This window comes from Acinonyx jubatus, chromosome B3 (assembly GCF_027475565.1).
Source record: "Acinonyx jubatus isolate Ajub_Pintada_27869175 chromosome B3, VMU_Ajub_asm_v1.0, whole genome shotgun sequence".
In the NCBI taxonomy this organism is placed as follows: Eukaryota; Metazoa; Chordata; class Mammalia; order Carnivora; family Felidae; genus Acinonyx; species Acinonyx jubatus.
The window spans coordinates 70,467,555-70,484,052 of record NC_069386.1 but is presented as its reverse complement, the minus strand read 5'-3'; the positions used below and the strand labels follow the sequence as shown (position 1 = coordinate 70,484,052).

General features: G+C 43.5%; 1 protein-coding gene and 1 long non-coding RNA gene across 2 annotated transcripts; one reads left to right on the top strand and one right to left on the bottom strand.

Annotated features, from left to right (window-relative positions):
• Positions 1-907: 907 nt before the first annotated feature.
• LOC113601440 (ribonuclease 8-like) lies at positions 908-11,795 on the bottom strand. The gene is made up of 3 exons (XM_053225094.1): positions 11,525-11,795; positions 10,706-10,811; positions 908-966 (listed from the first exon to the last, which is right to left on the bottom strand). Exons 1-3 carry the CDS (start codon positions 11,684-11,686, stop codon positions 908-910), a joined length of 327 nt encoding a protein of 108 aa, XP_053081069.1. The 5' UTR covers positions 11,687-11,795.
• Positions 11,796-11,803: 8 nt separating this feature from the next.
• LOC128315986 (uncharacterized) lies at positions 11,804-15,236 on the top strand. The gene is made up of 3 exons (XR_008299272.1): positions 11,804-12,371; positions 12,792-12,837; positions 14,900-15,236. It is a non-coding gene; the product is annotated as an uncharacterized LOC128315986 (long non-coding RNA).
• The last annotated feature ends 1,262 nt before the right edge of the window (positions 15,237-16,498 follow it).

Sequence of the window (16,498 nt, the reverse complement as noted above, 5' to 3'; positions counted from 1 at the left end):
ACATGGGGCTTGAACTCAGGAGCTGTGAGATCATAACCTGAGCTGAAGTTTGATGCTCACCCAACAGAGCCACCCAGGTGCCCCTAGGAGTTGTTTTAATCTGTACTAAATGAGAAAGATTTTATTTTAGTAAGTAAAGTGAATTTCCTTATAATGGTTAAATACACTTTCTGCAAGAATGCAGGCTGTCACCTACAGTGTGAATGCGTGTGGTATGCATGTGTGTGCAATAGAATGTATGTTGATGAGTATGTTTTGGGGAGATGTGAAGGGGACAGATGATATGGGAGGAATTGGAAGTTTGGAACAGCCCAGGCTTTGAAGCCTTCTCTTGTATTCACAAACAGTTCTCATCATATTTCACCAATTTCAAATTCCTTGGAGCTTACCAAACTCCCATTTTATAGATGAACTTCTGGCTTATTGAAGTTAAATAAATTTGCTGGAAGGTGCACAGTAAGTAGAAAAGCCAGGATTTGAGCCCACGCAGTCTGACTCCAGAGTCTTCACTCTCAAACACTAAGCTACAGGGTTTCGTCTAAACTGTCAGAGTCCAGAAAAGAAGCATATTGAACACTACATCACCTTTTCTATCATCTAACCAGCATATTAGAAGATGTTTATTTTTGTAATAGCCAGTGCTGAAAGAGCGTCTAAAAGTGACAGACACATCTCTGTGGGTCAGAGAATAAAAATCCTTTTTTCCTATCTGTTCTAGAATAAGCAATAGTTAAAATAATCCCCAAGAAATTTCCAAAATGTTTTTTGTAGGGAAGTAGTGTTATCGAAACATGAGAGAAAGTGGAAGAAACATTTGTTTCTGTAATGCTTATTACCCACTTTCTGTGCCCCAAGAGATGTAATTGGCATTCTAGGTAGGCTTGGGACCATAGGCTCCACTCTTTGTCTACTGGGAGTGGACTCTTTGTCCACTGGGAGTGACCAGGGCCCTGCTTTGGTCCCTGGCTTCCAGACAAGGGGGAAGTGATGAAGGGCCACAAACGGGAATTGTAGAGACAAGAAGGGACAGACTTGAGAGAACATGTTTTTGTTACCTGTGCCTTCCAAGGAAACTGGAGCCAAGCCTTAGTTATTTTAGGATAAGAAATCTGTGTAGTATACAGTACACATGTTAATACTGTTTTTTGTTTAATTCTCCCTTAGTTTTGGCTTTATTTTATTGGTAATATTCCTTTAAAAATGTACAACTTACTTTCTCTGAGCTAGGTGTCATCAAAGTCCACACCACCACCATCTTGTCTGTGCTGGTGAATTAGTTTCCATACTGGTTGACGTTCTGTACTCTTACTTCCTGAGAAGCCATTCTCTGCAACCCGTCACCCAGAGCATCTTCTAAAAACTCCAGTCAGATACCCTCAACCCCTTCTAATGGCTTCCAATTTGCATATGGATCATTTTCTGCCTGTCTCTCTGAGTGACCCTCCAGCCCTAGTGGCCTTCTTCCAGTTTTTTAAACATACCTTGCTTATTCCTAATTTGGGGTCTTCTTATTCTCTTTTTCTTCCACCTGGAGACTTCTTTTCACAGTTCTAGGGGGCTGGCTCTCATCCTTTGGGATTTTACTAAAGTGTTGGATTTTCAAATCTCTTCCATGACCACCTGGTCTAAAGAGGTCTTTCACCCATCGTCCCTTCCAATGATGTTATTTTGTTTTGTTTTCTTCCCGGTATTTATCTTTTTTTGATTATGTATGTATTTATGTCCTGTCTCTCATAATAGGTCCACCAGCTCCACCATGTATCATTTGAAAATAAGTTCCTTAAAGATAAGGACCTTTGTCTATTTTGTCCCTGCTGTGTCCTAGATAGTGTCTGACTAGATCCCAAGAGATATTATGAATCCAGGTGAAAATGGTAAGGGGAGCAGAAAGACCCACAGAACAGGAACAGCAGTGGGAAGAAGAGAGAGGTGAAAACCATGCCCAAGTGGTGCCTGAGGCCTGGAGGCTCTCCTTTCTCCCTGGATTTGTCCCTTACAAGTTCTTTGTTTGGTGGCCAATGTTTACAAGTGGAAAATACACAGGAGACAGAATTAAAGCCAAGTGTGGGATGCAGCCGCTATGGAAAACATCATGGAGGTTTCCCCCAAAATTAAAAATAGAATTACCATAGGGTCCAGCAATTCCATTTCTGGGTATTTATCTGAAGAAAACAAAAACATGAATTCGAAAAGATATCTGTGCCCCTATGTTTGTTGTAGTGTTATTCATAATAGCCGAGGTATGGAAACAACCTAAGAGTTCATTGATGGATGAATAAATAAAGGAAATGTGGTGTGTGTGTGTATGTGTGTGTGTGTGTGTATTTGTATGAATATTATTCAGCCATAAAAAGTGAAATCTTGCCATTTGCTACATGAGTGGATCTTGGGGGAATTATGCTATGTGAAGCAAGTCTGAAAAAGACAAATACCATATGATCTCACTTATATGTGGAATCTAAAAAAACAGAACAAAACACCACACACACACATACACACACACGCACACACACAAACACAAGCACACAGAGAACACACTGGTGGTTGCCAGAGGTGGAGGGTGGTCAAAATGGGGGCAGGGGGTCAAAAAGTACAAACTTCCAAATATAAAATAAATAAGTCGTGGAGATATAATGTACATACAGCATGGTGACTATTGTTAATAATATTGTATATTTGAAAGTTGCTAAGAGCAAATCTTAAAAGTTATCACCATAAGAAGGGCATCTGGGTGGCTCAGTTGGTTAAGCGTTCAGCTCTTGATTTTGCCTCAGGTCATGATCTTGTGATTTGAGAGATGAAGCCTCATGTCACGCTCTGTGCTGACAGTGTAGACAGAGCCTGCTTGGGATTCTCTCTCCCTCTCTCTCTGTCCCTCCCCTGCTTACACTGTCACTCTCTCACTCAAAATAAATAATTACACGTAAAATTTTTTTTAATTAAAAAAATTTTGTACAAGTTCTCATCACAAGAAAAAAATTTTGTAAGTGTGTGGTGGCTGTTGTTAACTAGGCTGTGGTGATCATTTTGCAATAAATATGAATTATGTTGTATACCTGACACTACTATAATTATGATTTGGTTATAAAAACAAAAAACAGGGGTGCCTGGATGGCTCATTTGGTTGAATGTCTGACTTCGGTTCAGGTCATGATCTCAGGGTTAATGAGTTTGAGCCCTGCTTCGGGCTCTGTGATGAGAACTCAAGAGCCTGGAGCCTGCTTCGGATTCTGTGTCTCCCTCTTTCTCTGTCCCTCCCCAACTCGTGCTCTGTATCTCTCAAAAATAAATAAATGTTAAAAAAATAAATAAAATAAAAAAACAAAAAACAAATGTGGAATGTCTTCTGGGTCACATGTAGGCTCACTGAGCTAGGTGAATCTGGAGGAAGCATGGCTTGGAGAGGATGTTCTGGAAGGCTCCCAAATTCACTTATGGCCTTTTTTGATGAACAAAGCCAGGGACTGTTTTATATAGTTGTAGTTCATTTGAAAGTACAGTTTTAGGGGCACCTGGGTGGCTCAATCAGTTGAGCATCAGACTTCGGCTTATGTCATAATCTTGTGGTTCATGAGTTTGAGCCCTGCATCGGGCTCGGTGCTGACAGCTTGGAGCCTGGAGCCTGTTTCAGGTTCTGTATCTCCCTGTCTCTCTGCCCCTCCCCTGCTTGCGTTCTCTCTCTCTCTGTCTCTCTCTCTCTCTCTCAAAAATAAACATTAAAAAAAGTTTAAGTACAGTTTTAGGGGTACTCTTGATTTCAGCTCAGGTCCTGATCTCACAGTTTGTCTGTTCAAGCCTCATATCAGTCTCTGAGCTGACAGCGTGCGGAGCCTGCTTGGGATTCTGTCTCCCTCTCTGTCCGTCCCCTGCTTGCTCTCTGTCTCACTCAAAATAAATAAAAATAAACTTTAAAAATATTTCCAAATGAAAAAAAATAGTTGTATATTCTGATTTCTTCACATAGCATTGCCTGTACACATTTCCCTGCATCAGTATGATTTTTGTGTGTTTGTCTTCAGTCAGAGTGATGACTTTTGCTGCTTCAGTTAGAGCACTATGTAGTTGCCAGTCATTTATTTAAGTCACTCTCAATTTTAGGACTTTGTATTATTTCTAACTTTTCTCTGTTACACAAAGTGTAAACAGATGTGCACCAATTTACTCCTCCCCACTTGGGGTTATTTCTATTGAGCATATCTTATGGATATTATTGGAACTAGTGGATCACAAAGGGGAAGCGATTTTATAGCTCTTGTTATTGTCTGGTGAGCCAATATTTGGAGGGCAAGGGTCGTGAAACTCCCTTAAAATATTTCAGAGGTTGGGTGTGAAGAACAATTGGGTTTATTCTGTAGGGCTCACAGTGACTGGGCATCAGCGAATTGCTACAGCGACAGAGATGTAGATTCGTTTCTATATAGGACAATTTAAAATATTTAGAGCTGCCAGAAAATGGCACAGGCTGTCTCCACAGGTAGTAGATTCCTCCTCTCTGGAAAATGTTAAACATAATGAGAGTTTTAAAAAAAAATTTGTTTTATAGGCTTTCCAGATTTGCAATCTGTATATTTTCCTAGCCCCATTCCTTTGCTCTGAAAACAAGTTTTGTTAAACAAACACTTATTAAGATCTAACATGTGCCAGGTATATCTAGGGGCAGCCCAAACCCTCACTGGATGCCTCCCAGCAAAGTCCTCCAGGGGCAGGCAATCTGGGAATTACAACAGCATGAAATCATCCGTCCACCCCACCCCCAACTTCAGAACTGCTAAGCCGGTGAGTGCAGATTTCTCTCCAGTTCCTTAACATCTCCTTTCCTGTGCTCACTGACTACTTGTAGGCCTCTGCCCATATTCCACCCATTCTTAAGAGCCCTTACTACAAAACTTTCTCTCTATGCCATGCCTCCAAACCCAGTACCTAACTGATTGATTCCAAGTAATTGTTACATTGTCTTTTTTTTTATTTCTGCCAAAAATATATCTGTATTTAAAATTGATATTTTTTTTTTAAGAAATGGGGAGTTTTTGTCCCCACAGTATCTCTAATTGGTGGAATATAGCACTCTTGATTCCGCTCATATAACTTCACCTCATCACCCTGAACATGATGGGTATTTTTTACACATACAAACTCTCTCTCTCTTCCAGGCAAGCAGCCTGATATATTGATGGAGCCAGTTGCTTAACAATCTGTTGTTGTTTTTTTTTAAGTCCCCTACCTAGTAAAATGTAGTCTTAAAACTCCAAATTTGGCCAAGGAGGAAGAGCCCCAGTTGAGGATGAAGACTCAACCATAGTCCCTTGAGTGTTACTTTTTCTTGGAGATACTTTGCTGATGGCCTCTGCCAGCGCCACACTGGCCTCAGGGGAGTCCTGCTCCCTTTCTCAGTTTCTCCGGAATGCAAGTCAGTGGAGTGAGCCACTGGGAGGCAAGCGTGGGCAGAGGAGGGAGGGCACTGAGGAGAGATACAGTTCCAGGTTTTGTTCTGGTGCTGAAGCCGCCCGCTGTGGGTCTTGGGCCTGAGCCTGGGCCACTGCATCGTCAGTGACCACCCTCCCTTCGAAGTGTTCAGTAAGCCCAACAAACATGGGAACACCAGAAAACACAATTACCAAAGCTCACGGTTCACCGTATAGATGAAAACAGTGTAGAAAATGGACTGGTCCTGTAGTGTCAATGTGAATTTTTAAAATGTCCTTTTGGTTCCCAGAAAGAAAATATTCAGAGGGCTACTCTGGCTTTTAAAAATTTATGTTCCCTGATGCCTGGATGGCTCAGTCATTTAAGCGTCTGACTCTTGATTTCGGCTCAGGTCATGATCTCACGTTTCGTGAGATCAAGCCCCATGGTGGGCTCTGTGCTGACAGTGAGGAGCCTGCTTGGGGTTCTCTGTCTCCCCTCTTTCTCTGCCCCTCCCCTGCTCATGCTCTCTCTCTCAAAATAAGTAAACATTAAAAAAAATCATAAAAGGGGGTGCTGGGGTGGTTCAGTCAGTTGAGCAACCGACTCGGTTTTGGCTCAGGTTATGATCTCACGGTTTGTAAGTTTGAGCCCTGCCTGCATCGGGCTCTATGCTGACAGTGCAGAGCCTGCTTGGGATTCTCTCTCTCCCCCCTCCTGTGTGAGCCAACTGTCTCTCTCTTTAAGTAAATAAATAAATAAACATTAAAAAATAATAATAAAAGAAAATTTATGTTCCTTATATTAAAAATGCAAATCAGAAGCCCAGTTCTTCCTTAAGCTTTTATGTTTAATTTATAAACAAATATAATTTTTAAAAGGATTCTTCAATTTTATTTATTTATTTATTTATTTATTTATTTATTTATTTGAGAAAGAGGGCTGGAGTGAGTGTGGGGGAGAGAGAATCAATCCCACGAGAAGCAGAAAGAGAGAGGGAGAGAGAGAGAATCCCACTCAGGCGCTGTGCTGACAGTGTGGAGCAGGGCTTAATCTCATGAACCATGAAATCATGACCTGAGCTAAAATCAAAAGTTGGATGCTTAACCAACTGAGCCAGCCAGGTGCCCCACAAACATACATTTTGATAATCACTTCATATGCTTGTATTTGATGACTATTTATACATGTTCTATTTATACATGTACTATACATGTACTATTTATACATGTAGTTAATAAGACTACTTTAAACATTAAAAAATATATTTTACACATTTAAAATATTCCCTGTTCTTATAAAGTAATTCAGTCATCTGGCAAACCAACAAGGCATTCCTGAATCCCTAAAACACTAAAATCTAAACAATTTATAAATATGGTGATTCAATTTTGTTTCCTTCAATGTTCTAAAACTAATTTTATTGTTAATTTTTTTAATGTTTATTTATTTGAGACATAGACAGAGAGACAGAGCATGAGCGGGGGAGGGGCAGAGAGAGAGGGAGACACAGAATCTGTAGCAGGTTCCAGGCTCTAATTGGTCAGCACAAAGCCTGATGCAGAGCTTGAACTCATGAACCATGAGATCATGACCTGAGCTGACGTCGGATCCCTAACTGACTGAGCCACCTAGGCACCCCTCCAAAACTAAATTTAAAGCAAAGTTCCACCTCAAATCACCCATCTAAACCAATTACACATTTTAAATTAGAATTGTAAGGCCAGTTTATTACTGTAATAGACTAAATTTTCTTAAATACTGCAAATACTTAAAATACCAAATATGCACAAATTACTTCATATAAACATATTAATGCTACGTGTTTGATTCTTTTAAATATTTCTATCCTTAATTTAAAAAGTTCTGCATGTTAAAACAAACTTACCTACTAAGAAGTAATTGTGTTGTCTTACATGGCTGGGGAGCCCCTTTTCAAGTGACTTTTCGGAAACATGTTCTCAGTGGCTCAGCAGAGATTTTGTCCCAAGACTTTTGGGCAGCTTCTCAGGCCCCAAACTGACCCTCTGAGCCCTCCTTCATGGATGCTGTGTCATTACACTCTGAATGGGCCAGTTTCACAGTCAAAGGCCCCCAAGGTTCAAGTTACACTTCATCTAATTCTTCAACCTACACACGGAAGTCAGAAACTCCCACCCAGGTTGCTGTACAACTTGTTTTGATATAATTAATCTATTGAAGGATTTATTCTTTTCTGAATTCTTTCCACACTCTCCAGCTTCTGAGGACTCCACTCTTACAGATACTGAATGGTCAAATTTCTCCTAGTGTTGCCTGACTCTGGTTATAGCCTCCGTGGTATGCCAGAAACATGTAACAGGGGGATTTGTATTTAACAGAGAATGGGTTTGCTTAGTTGGGATGAATGAGGGAAGTGGGAGAAAAATGTTATAGAATCTATTTGAGTCATTGTACTTTCTGTTATTGTTTGATGATGTTTCAAAGGTGGTGTTTTTATTTGCTTCTGAAGCTAGATAATGAATCCTTGATTGCAACAATTTATGTGTGTTTGTCTAACTCCAAATTACAGCTCCCCTCCAAAGCTATCGCATGTGTTGGGCACATGTTAAGAACCCAGGATATTTGGAAACAAACAAACAAACAAATCAGGAGCTTTTGTGCCCTCTTAAGGCAGCACCTGGGATAAATGGTGAATTACCAGAGAAGGAAACAAGAATGAGTTGATACAGGTGTCTCTTAGATAAGGACCTTGAATGATTGAGTATGATGTTTCTACCAACCAAGACTGAGAGATTGCAGGAGGAGGGGCAAGTTTGGAAGCCAGGCAGATCATGAGCTCAGTTCTGAGTGTTTTTCTTTTTCTTTTTTTTTTTTTTAATTAAAAAAAATTTTTTTAAATGTTTATTTAGTTTTGAGAGAGACAGAGACAGAATGCAAGTGGGTTAGGGGCAGAGAGAGGGAGACACAGAATCCAAAGCAGGCTCCATCCAGGCTCTGGGCTGTCAGCACAGAGCCTGACGCGGGGCTCAAACTCATGAGCTGTGAAATCATGACCTGAGCTGAAGTCAGACACTCAACCGACTGAGCCACCCAGGCACCCCCTGAGTGTTTCTCTTAAGAGGCATACAGGACATTGAGGAGGCTAGTAACTGCAGCTAGATGGCTTTACATGTCTGGAACTTGGGAGATCAGGGAGAGAGGTAAGATTTTGGGAACAGGTAAGTGGCAATTGAAGCCCTGGACGTGCATCAAGTTACTCAAGAGAGTGCTGTTGTGAGAAGAAAAGAGAGCTAAGAATAGGACCCTGAAAAACACCATCATTGAAGGTGCAGACAGAGGAAGTAGAGCCTGCCCACGACACTGGGGAGATGCCAGATGGGTAGGAGAATGTTTTTCTCTCACTTCCAGTACGTCTTCCTTGGTCAAGAGCACAGGAGTGGCCAGATAGCGATGGTGATGGGCAGGGTACAGTATGGCAGGGCCATATTTGGGGTGGGCTAGCGTGGTGTGGTAGGTCACAGGGAGCTCTGCCTTAAATCTTTCTAGAAAGCAGGGAGGGGGGCTGGGATTCAGAATTGTTGGATTCTCTGCTTTCTCTGCCACTTCATGTTTCTCCAAACATCCTTTGCTTGTTCTGAGCCATAATCTGCGTAGGAAAGTCTCTTTCAAAATGTGAGAAGGAAGCAGAGTTGGTAGAGGGAAGGAGGGAAGGAGAGAGGTTGGTTCTCTGTTGAGTGTTCATGTGTGTCGATGTGTTTGTGTATGTTGTCCACACACGTGCACATGTGTGAATGTGTCCCTGTGTATGTATATGTGTATGGATGTGTATGTCTTATATTAGTATTTATGTGTACATGTGTGTATAATGTGTGTTTTTCTCTTGAAAACAGGAAAAGTATAGAAGAGGAAGCATCCAGAAACTCTTATGCCAATTCAATAGAGTGATTTTATGTTAATTGAATCTAATAATAAGAAATTTGGTCTTGTGTTTTCTTTTTTTTTAAGTTTAGTTATTTTGAGGGAGGGAGAGAGCGGGGTAGAGGCAGAGATAGAGGGAGAGAGAGAATCCCAGGCAGGCGTTTTGCTCTCAGTGAGGAGCCCGAGGAGGGCTCAAACTCACAAACTGTGAGATCATGATCTGAGTGGAAGTCAGGAGTCAGATGCTGTTTTCTATATGTGTATGTTCTATTTCATTTTTCTAGTAATTCACCTTATTGTATTTTACAAAAGCATGGGTCTGGCAGATTGCATACAAAACTGCTCCTTCATCACAGTTAGAGAAACACTAATTAGGACCAGATCAAGATTCTCGGAAGGTCCTGATTCTGAAATTCCCAAGGGAGAGAGACTCACTTCAGAAATCTGAGGTTCCTGCTCTGGGTCTTATCGGTGATCCATGAGGACGAACAAGGGGGTCAGACCTCAGACCTGACTGGCATCTGGGGACATCACCTGCTCTTCCTCCCCTCCGTCTCCTTTACGCGAGATGGGACCCCCAGGCAGGTCTCAGCTGGGTGGGAGACAGACCCTGCTGGACGTCCCAGCCCGAGCCTGCTCAGGATGCTGCCCTCCCTCCTGCCTGCAGAACAGGTACAGCTGATGCCTGAAAGATAAGAAAGGGTTTCCAAACCTCAGTACTTTCCTGGGATAGTAACACACACTCGTGAGGAAGACCCGAATCTCTAATTGCAGCAAAACCAGGCACCTTTGTCCAATACAGGGAACCCAGTAAAAATTCTCCTGCCTTTTTTCCTTGGATAATCTTCCCTGCCTTGGTCCCTCTGAACTGTCCAAACACAGCCCTTCCAAGGCCTGAACTTGGTTAGCATTTGTAATTTTACATTCCTTTTCTTTAAAAGGGTCTTCAACATTATGTATGCCCTGGGCCCCACAAAACCTGGATCCATCTTTGCTGAGGTCCTCAGTGCTTGACCCCTGAAGGGCCACACGGTATCACACACAGGAAGCAAGATAAACAGCAGTGAAGGGCCAAAGACAATGACTCCTCTTTCTGCATCATTGGGAGCATCCATAAAATCCCCTATGCAATTAAGTGTGCGTGAAGTTGGGTGTGTGGGAGGGAAGTGGAATTTACAAAGAGGGTAAGGATTAGTAAAGAACTGGAGGGTGGAAATGTAGCAGCAATGTCCAGAGTCTGCAGAGCTTAGGGTGGGGCCTTGGGGGGGGGTGGACACCGGCTTTAGACAATATTATTGAAGTGCACAGTGACCAGTCGACACCAGCTGGAACCAGGCCATCCTCCTGTTATGGAGAGACACGGGCCATGACGCAAGGAGTGGCCAGTTGCTTCTCTCTGTACAGCAGTCTGGGTACTTCCCTGAGGTGAGCTCACATGTAGTTAAGGACACAGGCCCTTGGCTCAGGTGGCAGTTTTCACAGCCCTTCTTGCAGGCTACAGTGGGGGTCTGACAGGTGGCGGCCGATGAGGGAGCAGGAGGCAGGCAGAGGGGCCAAAGCACAAGCTAACACCCAATCCCCTCCCCAGGTGGGATCTGTGTGATATTCCTTGGACAAGGAACAAGAACAAAGGAAAGGGGTTTAAGTGCTTGCCATGGTGATGTGTGAAACTAAGGCAAGTGGAAAATTAAATTCCCTTACTGCCTACAGCCCACTGACAAGTCCTTGAAACCAGCAGAATGACCTCCCTCTAGGAGCTCAGCTGCCTCAAGGATGACACTTTGCTGGGGCAAAAGAGAACCTTAGCTTAACATTATCCCAACCTTGAGGATCCTTTAAGTCTACTTCCTTTATCTCAACTGTCCCAAGATATATGCTGGCAATCATACTCCAAGCTTATGCCCCCCCGCCATTATACATTGATATATCATACCGATGTACATAAAGGGCCTCATGACTGAGGTTTTACTAAACGGTAATAAATGGCATTTCCCTAGCAATAGCTAGTCCCTTGAGGTCCTGGAAACCTTGCTTCCAAATTCCTCAGGTCTATCCCTGACCCCCCTCCCAACCTGAAGATATATAATGAGTTACCATCAGGACCCCCAGTGCAGCTCTTCCTGCCCATGGGTCCTGTCCCCGTGCTTTAATAAAATCACCTTTTGCACCAAAGAAGTCTTCAAGAATTCTTTCTTGGCTGTTGGCTCTGGACCCCACGAACCCCCCTGTCGCCCCAAAACTTCATCAGCGGCCACACTGGAGAGGCTTCATGCAGGAAAGTGTTGAGGTCTTTGCAGTGTTTTGTGTACTTGTCCATGTTGCCCATTGCGGTGTTGCACCCCTGCTGCACGTGCTGAGTTTCAAACCACCGAGCTGCAGTCATGTCGCTGGGCTTGGCACTGACTGGGACCTCAACTGGCCACAGCCCCAGGAGCAGCCGCAGAGGGCGATCCCCCTCTGGCTGCTGCCCTCTCTCTTAGGGGAGTAACGGCATGGAGGAGGAGGAGGAGGACGACACCATGGGGACAGCCCTGCTAGCCTTTCCAAGAATTTCATACCCCAGGGCAAGTATTGCAGACCTTCTACGGCAGACATTTAAGAACACCACTGGAATTTTATTGTTCAGTCTCCGCAGATAATGTACCTTTTTATGCCCTCAATAAATACTGACATTGTTCATCCCTCTTAAGAGTTTTATGAGGCGAGTATGATTACTTTTTTAAATGTCTGAGAAAAGTTGAGAAAATCGCCCATCATCACACAACTAAAGAGTGTCAGACATAAGATTTTAATCAACGCTTCTCAGTTTCCAATGCCCCTATTCCTTCCATGTGCCCATGTTTCTTCTTTGAAACTCTGAAACATCAGACCACAGGGGAAACCAATCTTGGAAGAAAAATGGGCTAAGTAAGGGTCCACACCCCACTCTCCCAGGTTAGCTCAGGAGTTCCTCAAAGAGTCAGCATTAAGGCTGGGGAGTGAGGCTAATGCCTTTCTGTTCTTACAGAAGCTAGAGAAACAGTCACTTCCAGTAAGAGAATCACTGTTCCAGCTGGGCAAGCAACATGGTGAGTGGGGTTCTTTTGCGGCAGAAATTTGCCCTGTTGGAGAGAGTCTTGGGATAATAGAGGGTTAGAGCTGGAAGAGTCCTTAGAAATACCTCGATCAACTCCCTCTTGTACCAATGAAGGAGCTGGAGTTTGTGAAACAGCAAGTGCCCTTCCCAACACCGAGTGAATGGCAGAGCCAGGGCCAGGAGCTTTCTTTCAACCCACCCCTTTGGTGTGATGCCAGGCTAAAAAGGGAAGGAGAAAATGGTTCCCATGGAGGCAGAGCACAGTGAGTGTGTCTCTGTTTGTAGTCTTAGGTGGTGCATGAACATTGCCTTCAATAGTTCTCTTATGATCCCTGTGATAAAAATTTAGGAGGAAGTCTTGTATTAGAGCAGGGAGGTAAATAAATTGTTTGTTTCTCTCCTTTTCCAACAGAGACCACAGACTTCAGCCTGAGTCTTCAAGTGAAAACAATATCTGGGTAAAATTTTAAAAAATTGGATGACGTTGGGGCACCTGGCTGGCTCAGTGGGTAGAACATAGGACTCTTGAACTCAGGGTAATGAGTTCAGGTCCCATGTTGGGTGTAGAGATTACTTAAAAAAATTATAATTAAAAAAAAAAATCAACGGTGCTTTAAAAAAAACCCTAAAAATTAGATGACATTCATAAAGCTTATTTTTTATTTACTAAAAAAAATTTTTTTATGTTTATTTTTGGGAGAGAAAGAGAGTGTGAGTGGGGAAAGGGCAGAGAGAGAGGAAGACACAGAATCCAAAGCAGGCTCCAGGCTCTGAGCTGTCAGCACAGAGCCCGACGTGGGGCTCCAACTCACGAACTGGGAGATAGTGACCTGAGCTTAAGTTGGACTCTCAACCGACTGAGCCACTCAGGCGCCTCTCATTAAACTTATTTTTACTTGTATTTATTAAGTGACACCAGTATTCCTTGAAATAAGGTGTTGCACAATTTCATTGAAAAAGAATTATCTGAGGGGCGCTCGGGTGGCTCAGTTTGTTATGTCCAGAATTCGTGATCCCCAAAGACCACCAGGGAGCCAAGTCCCTGGTGAAAAAGCAAAGAGCCTTTATTCGAGCTACCTCGAGCTCAATCCCCTACCAGAACAGCGGCACAGAGACAGCGGTCGGAGAGAGAGCAGGTTTCAAAAGCACAAAGGTTTTATAGGGATCATGGCCTTAGCCGATTGGCTGGGGAAGGATAGAACAATGGCTGCCAAGGTGTGGTCCCAGATCAGCAATTATCAGCTTCACCTGGAACTTGTTAAAAATGCAAATGTTGGGCCTGGTGGTCACAGACCTACTGAATCAGAAACTCTGGGGGTGGGGCTCAACAATCTATGAACAAGTCTTCCAGGAGATTCTGATGCACCTGAAGTTTAAGAACCACTGTGTCTGAGGATCTCTAACATGTTTGGCCTCAGTGTATACAGAACATTTCTCACTGGTCACCTATTAACCATTGGCTGTCAGCCTTGCTGTGCTATACAAATACCTAGCACCGAACACCATCCCCAGAGTGGTTTGGGGAGGGGTAAGATGCTCCCGGGTCATTCTAAGCCTGGACAGGGTTGAGGGCTCCTGCCTCTGGCCCCTACCTGGGAGAAGCCCTCCCTCTTCTACTCACACTTTCCACGCCTCTCATACTCCCTTCCTCCCACTTTAGACTTCGGAAGAATGCATCAATCAGTAGCCCGCTTTCTTAGAAAACATAAGTTACTCAAGGGGAGGAGGCGTGGTCTGAGGTTTGAGCGGGAACCTCTTTCTTCTGCCATGTCAGGGACATAGTCACTAGTCGGCCAGCCTAGGTCTGCTCTTTCAAGTTGAGCATCTGACTTTGGTTTGGGTCATGATCTCCTGGTTCTTGAGCTCCACCAGAGTCAGGGTCTCTGCTGTCAGCGCAGAGCCAGCTTCAGATCCTACACTCCCCACTCCCTGCCCCTCCCCGGCTCTCGCGCACACGTGCTCTCTCTCAAAAATAAATAAATATTAAAAAAAATAAAAAGAACTATTGGAGCTAAATGAGTACATATATATTCAGTAAATTATAATACTGACAGTAAGGGGATAGTGCAACAGTTGTCAAGGGACCAAGCAAATGACTGCAGTGGGGCCCTTGCTCTGGGCTTCTCAAGTCCGTGTTGCTGTGTTGGCTCTCACCCAGCATCTCAAGCTCTGGGATTTGTGTGACTTTACTGCCTTTGAGATAAAATGTTCCTCAAAGTTGCAAAAATCTCCAAGGCTGCTAGGATCTGCATTGCCAGAGGCGAAACTTCTGAGACATCTGTCCCTCCGCCTCCCAGGTGGAGCCTGGTTGCCTTTTCCACAGCTGGGATCCCTTCAGGCGCTTCTCCCCACAAAGCTAACAAAACATTGATTTTTGTGCCCAGGAGAACATTATCCAGTAAACAGTTGACTTGGGCCCCAGGGAGCAAATATATATATATAACTATATATATATAACTATATATAACTATATATAGTTATATATAGTTATTTATCCAGGAAATCATTTCTCTTTTGCAGGCCCTCAGCTGAGCCTCTCTCATTGGGATGGGAGGATCACCAAGTGGTTATTCATCAACAGTCGCAGACTCAAGCGTCCTGGATGGGGATGGCAGCAGGGGCCAAGTGCAGGCATTAACATTTTGTGCTGACAGGGACGCCCCAGGGGGCTCAGTCAGTTAAGCTTCCTCCTGATCTCATGGTTCGTGAGATAAGACGGGCTCTGTGCTGACAGCTCAGAGCCTGGAGCCTGCTTCGCATTCTGCATCTCTCTCTGCCCCTCCCCCATTTGTGCTCTGATTCTCTCTCTCAAAAATAAATAAATGTAAAAAAAATTAAAAAAATAAAACATTTCGTGCTGACAGAGATGGCTGACCACAGACTTTTCAAGCCCTGAATCCAATTAAGTTGCAAACATGCTTTCCCTCAGGTAGGTGCTGACCCTGCAGCTGGCCAGCCCCACTCAAGGAAGCCTGGGGAAGGGCTTCCTTTGTGTGTTTGATCCTAGTCATTCGTCGCAAGTCTTTCCAACTGCCACAGTCTCAGGGCCCTTACGTCCATTAAGTGCTAGAGGCTCAGTGCCCAGGGTCTGGGAGGTTTCCAAGGGCCTACGCGTTCCAGACTGGGAAGAAAACTATACGGAATATGGAAAGCGTCCACTGCAAAATCTCAGATTTAAAATGTGTACTTACCTGCTACCACAGGAACAAAGCTGACTTCATCTATTTTGAAATTTGGCAGCTTTGGCAATTTTGGCAACTTTTTTGACAAAAAGTTGATCAGATTGCAAAACAATCTTAGGTTAGATTTTCTCATCTCATAGGCATTCCCAGGTACAGCAATGGCAGAAGGAGTGGTGCCAGTTACAAATTATTTGCGGTCGATTTCAAAAATAAAGTTTTAAATATCATTTCAGATACATTTCTGCAAGAACGATGTTGAATGAGGGATATGTATATTAACTATATTCAATGTGATGCAGTGTTAAGGTGCCTAGGGTGGTATGGTGGCATGAAACACGGGCCTACTTAAGGGTCAGGTCAGCCCAGGGCTGACAACAGCAACAGAAGGAAAGGGATGACATTAACCACCATTTCGTGAAGGTCTGCTGTGTGCTTGGCATAGTGCTGGGTACTTCATGAAGAATGATAGCTATCATTTAAAAAAGTGTTTACTGGGGCACCTGGGTGGCTCAGTCGGTTAAACATCTGACTCGTGTTTTCGGCTCAGGTCATGATGTCGAGGTTCGTAGGTTTGAGCCCCGTGTCAAGGCCTGGGTCGGGCTTCTCCTCCCTGCTTGAGTGGGAGTCTCTCTCCCCCTCTCTCTGCCCCTCCCCTGCGTATGCCTTCTCTCTCTCAAAATAAATAAATAAACTTAAAAAAAAATTAAAAAGTGTTTACTGTGTGCCAAAGCATTGTGCTTTATATACAATTTTATCTATAAAGCAATATTATCTGTTCCATGTTAATAGTCCCATTTTCCAGAAAAGGAAACTGAGGCTTGGAGAGGTTAAGGTCACAGATTTAGTAAGTGGCAGATGTAGTAAGTGGGATTGAAAAGGAGGTAAAGTTGGCTCCAAAGTTACATTGTCTCTTTCTGTTGCACTGCCTTCCTGTTTA